Source organism: Myotis yumanensis, unplaced genomic scaffold (genome assembly GCF_028538775.1).
Source record: "Myotis yumanensis isolate MYYU_CA2020_CCGP unplaced genomic scaffold, mMyoYum1.0.hap1 SCAF_3, whole genome shotgun sequence".
Classification (NCBI taxonomy): Eukaryota; Metazoa; Chordata; class Mammalia; order Chiroptera; family Vespertilionidae; genus Myotis; species Myotis yumanensis.
In genome coordinates this window covers 40,027,552-40,031,984 of record NW_027223754.1, presented here as the reverse complement: position 1 = coordinate 40,031,984, position 4,433 = coordinate 40,027,552, and the positions used below count along the sequence as shown (strand labels likewise).

The following is a 4,433-nucleotide window of genomic DNA, read 5'->3' as shown; positions in this document are numbered from 1 at the left end:
GGGGAGACACAGAGAGAGAAACATTGATGTGAGAGAGACGCATCAATTGGTTGCAACCCAAGTACATGCCCTAGACCAGAATCAAACCCAAGACCCTTCAGTCCACAGGCCAGCACTCCAACCTCTGAGCCAAAACAGCCAGGGCTATTTTTTTGCCTTAAAGAACCCTCCCACTCCCCCCGCCCCCCCCCCCCCACACACACACACACAAATTATATACAGTCCAGGCCCCCAACCCCGAACCGCTCCCTGGATGCAGTTTCAGAGCCATTAGACTTCATTCTCCTCGAAGGGCGGAGCCTCCAGCCTGGTGGTACTTTGTGTTTCTGAGGAAGTTCTCACCGGGGAAGAAGAGGATGCTGCCGCTCTGAGTTTTAAAATGCCGAGGAGCCACTCCCTGTAACGTGTAGATGCAAAGAAGTAAATGAGGGGGTCGATGGCGCAGTTCATGTTCATGAGGGACACGGTGAGCTGCAGGGACACTTTGAAGGCGCTCTGCTCGGGGCAGGACGGCAGGTAGAGCATCTGCCTCACCATGAACTGGACGATGTTGAGGTGGTAGGGGCTGAAGCACAGCACCACAGCGACCAGCACCACCAGCGTAAGCAGGCAGGCCCGCCGGTGGTGCCCTTTCTCACTTGTCAGAGGGTTGTCCCGGGCCGTCCTGCACAGTTTCACTGTGATCTTCACGTAACAAAATAGCATGACCCCCAGCGGCCCCCAGAAGCTAACGACACAAGCCCCCAGGATGATGAGGGACATCCTGAAGACCTTCTCAACGCTGGCATACTCCATGCAGGTGACCTTGCCTGCCACTGGCCTGGTCATGGTTATCAAGAGCAGGGGCACCGTCTGCAGGCCCGCCAGGGCCCAGACGGCCACGCAGACCAGCCTTGCTCTGTTGGCACTGCGGAGCCGGGGGCGCTGGTGGGTGCGGACCACAGCCAGGTAGCGGTCCACGCTCACGCACGTCATGAGGTAGATCCCCCCGTAGGTGTTCATGTAGAATATGAATGCCGTCAGCCTGCAGAGCCCTTCCCCAAAAGGCCAGCTGAAGTCCAGCGCGTAGTAGGTGATCTTCCCAGGCAGAGCCAGTGTGAACAGAAGGTCGGACACTGCCAGGTGGACCAAGTAGACGCCTGTTGAGTTGATCTTCTTGTCCTTTTGACAGGCAAGGAAGAGGGCAAGCGTATTTCCCAGGGTGCTGAAGACCAGGAGGACTGTGTAGAACAGACAGAGTGTCACGCTGGCTGCCCGGGGTAGGTGGTGAGGAAGGCAGAAGCTGGCATTGTGGGAGATGCTGCTTGGGGTGTCTGTGCTGGAAGCCATGTCAGAGAGGACCTCAGGGAGACAAAAATAAGTAAACTGTGATACTGAATCTGTGGGGTGACAGCTCTATACAGCAATAATTAATAGTTTGCCAAGGCAACATGCACACAAAAAACGTGTCTTTTTAAGTAAACTTTTTGTTGAAGTGTAACGCACTGTTCCAGTTACTATTGCTGCATAACAAATTACCCCTGAAATGTAGCTGCTTAAAACAAACGTATTATGCTCACGGCAGATTTTGATCAGGACATCGTGAGAATGGCTTTCCTCTGCTCCTCAACATTGGGAGCCTCAGCTGGGAAGAGTCAAGGGCAGAGGCTGGGGCCATCTAGAGGGGACTTCACTCAGGAGGTGGCAGGTAATGCTGGCTTTTGCCTGGAGCCTCAGCTGGGGCTGTCAACGAAGGCACCTGTGCGTGGGCTCCTGGGCCGGGCTTCCTCTCAGCACGGCAGCCTGAAAGGAATTAGATTCTCACACAGCAGCTTGAGGCTCCAAAAGAAAGCATCCCAGTGGCTGGGTAGACGCTCCATGTATTAACCACATCTTTTATTTTCTGTGTTCTGATGCAGTGACCGCTTGCTGCCTTGCTGACTCTGCAGGGACTGCCCCTCCCTGGGCGAGCCAGTTCCTTGAGTGTGTCTTTCAAACCCTGACGAACCAGTCCAGAGCCACACCTCAGCCAGCTCTTTGTTGGACTCTTACACTCTAGGCCACTATCCAATACCCCCCTCTCCCCCCGCCCCATCTTAATCACCCCAGGGTCAAGGTGCCAGATGACCAGGAGCAGCCTGTGTGTCCCAGAGCCTATGATATTATTCAAACTAGCCAACCCTACACCTGCCTACCCCACCTTGCCTGTTCCTTTCCACAGAAACCACAATAAAGGCCCTTGCCCTCACTTCCGCCCCTCTCCCTCTGCCTCCTGGCCGACCCAGAGCTTCCTGTGGGGCCCCCTGTGATGTGGTGTGCCCCTTCTTCTTGGAATCTCTAAAACAAACCCTCTTTTTCAATGGCAATTGCCTCTTGATCTGTGGCCTTATGGAACCTCAAATTTTCCATCGGTGCATTGCGCCGCCTCTTCTAACCTAGCCCGCATCATCTCTCCCGCCTCCCTCTGTGGGTTACAAGCGAGTCACGAGCCCACCCAGAATCGGGAGAAGGGGACAGAGCTGCCACATCTCATAGGAGGAACGTCAAAGAATTTGCAGCCATTTTAAAATCCAACACATACACGCAAACACGTATGCAAATCGTAAAAGTACAGCATGACGATTTTCACACAGTGAACACGCCCTGTGATTAGCACCCGCATTAGGACACTTACCTCATCCGCCCCCCAGAAGCTCTCCTGCACCAGCCCCGCTCCACTCAAGGGTGACCACTATCCTCACTTCTGAAATCACTACTCAGGTTCTGAGGCTCTTCCTCCCCCGCTCCTTCCCTGAACAATCCGGCCCTCAGGCCACCTGAGCTTCCAGGGCATCATGTTCAGTTGGGGACTGTGGTGAGGGGGATTCTTGCAGGAGCCAGCATCCCAGCAGGGCAAGGAACATCGTCTCATGGGCAAATTGAGCTCAGGAGGGTCCCAGCCACAGCTCAACTCACCTTCTAGAACAGTGGTTCTCAACCTTGGCTGCACATTAGAATCACCTGGGAATCTTTTTAAAATCCTGATTTCTGGGCCTCATCCTCCAGAAATTCTGTTTCTTTGTTATGGGGTGGGGCCCAGAAATCAGGATTTTAAAAAGATTCCCAGGTGATTCTAATGTGCAGCCAAGGTTGAGAACCGCTGTTCTAGAATCAACTTCTCCAGTCACGGAGCGGCTATGAGACCCCTGGTTAGAAGTAGTGTTTCCCTTTCCCTGTTTGTCCACAAGCATGGATGGCTCCCGAGGAGACCCCGGCCCTTGGCCATTGTCCCCACTTCCTGACTTTCCCGGCCTCTTCCCCAGGACTCAGCACCGGGCAGCCTGGCTCGGCCTGGCCCTCAGCCCCAGGGCCTTGGGGCTCACCGTCACTTCCTCAGCCGAGGGTACCTGAGCCCTCCCTTCGAGGCCTGGCACAGCCCACAACCCCTTGGCCCTGCTAAGGGCCACCTCCTCTCTGAAGCCTCTGAAAACGTTGTGAGCCCCTCCACCCTTGGAGGCACTTGATGGCAACTCTCAGGTGTGCCTCTCCCGGCGAACACTCCGCAGTGATCCTCTGCAGCATCAGCACCCAGGATGCTGCGGCCTGGCCTGGGCCTCCCTTTTTGCTCTTTGGCACAAAACAAGTGCTCTGGACCTTGGTCCTGCTGGCAGCCCATGGCCCCCCTTCCCAGAGACACCCACAGAGAAGTCACCTCCACACCCCGGGGAGTGGACAGGTGCTGTCACACTGTGAGTCTAGTTGTGACTGTTTCCTTCTGTCCTATCTCTGTGTCCTCCAAGGGCTGGGATTGAGACCATAAATGTGACTATCAAGCCCCCAGAGTCAGCCTGGGCCTATCAGCAGTTTTCCCTTGAGGCTGACGCTGGCCTTCGATCCCTCTGGCCTGGCCTGGCCTTCTGCCCAGACAGGAGTGGCAGAGACCCCTGGCCGGGGAGCTGGGGCCCGGCAGGGATGTTCCACCCCCTGACAACAGATGCAGGGAGAGCAGCTACAACCTGAGCCTTCCTCTCCGAGCCCCAGCACCTGTCTCCTGCCCTGAGGAGACTCACCTGTGGTCCACGTACCTGGCTCACCGAGGGCGTGCACAGCGAGCCTGCAGAGCCGTGGCCGGTGGCCAGCTGCCTTCCTCGGTGACGGTGCCTGCACCCTCCGCTCTGCAGGAATGGAGTCAGTTCACCACACTGGAATCCACACTCTCGGGGCTTCACCCACCCCTGCTGAAAAAAAAAAAAGGAAACAAAACAGGGTATAATCTTCCTGCCACAGGACGTGCACAATCAGCCACAAGACCTCCCAACCGGGCCTGGCCCCCGTGGCTCCCAAGAACGAGGGAGAGAGGAGAGTCGCTCTGGGACGCTGCTTCCTGTTCTCTTTCTGTGCCCCCCACACAAAGGCTGGGGTTTAGACCATAGACATGACTACCAAGCAGCCACCATTCTCCCCTCTCACCCCCC

The 4,433-nt window shown here is 56.1% G+C and overlaps 1 protein-coding gene across 2 annotated transcripts; it reads right to left on the bottom strand.

The window, feature by feature from the left end:
- Window positions 1-212: 212 nt before the first annotated feature.
- On the bottom strand, window positions 213-4,181 carry LOC139004944 (G-protein coupled receptor 183-like). Of its 2 annotated transcripts, XM_070407429.1 has the most exons (3): window positions 4,044-4,181; window positions 1,560-1,782; window positions 213-1,341 (listed from the first exon to the last, which is right to left on the bottom strand). In XM_070407429.1, the coding sequence occupies exon 3, from the start codon at window positions 1,327-1,329 to the stop codon at window positions 271-273; it is 1,059 nt and encodes a 352-aa protein (XP_070263530.1). In that variant the 5' UTR covers window positions 1,330-1,341; window positions 1,560-1,782; window positions 4,044-4,181; the 3' UTR covers window positions 213-270. The 2 variants fall into 2 exon arrangements, with proteins under 2 accessions (XP_070263530.1, XP_070263531.1); XM_070407430.1 differs by lacking the exon at window positions 1,560-1,782 and having other exon boundaries at window positions 4,029-4,181.
- Between the last annotated feature and the right edge of the window lie 252 nt (window positions 4,182-4,433).

Excerpts from the sequence above, each read along its gene's own strand:
- LOC139004944 (XM_070407430.1), bottom strand. The coding sequence starts at position 1,329 with ATGGCTTCCAGCACAGACACCCCAAGCAGCATCTCCCACAATGCCAGC.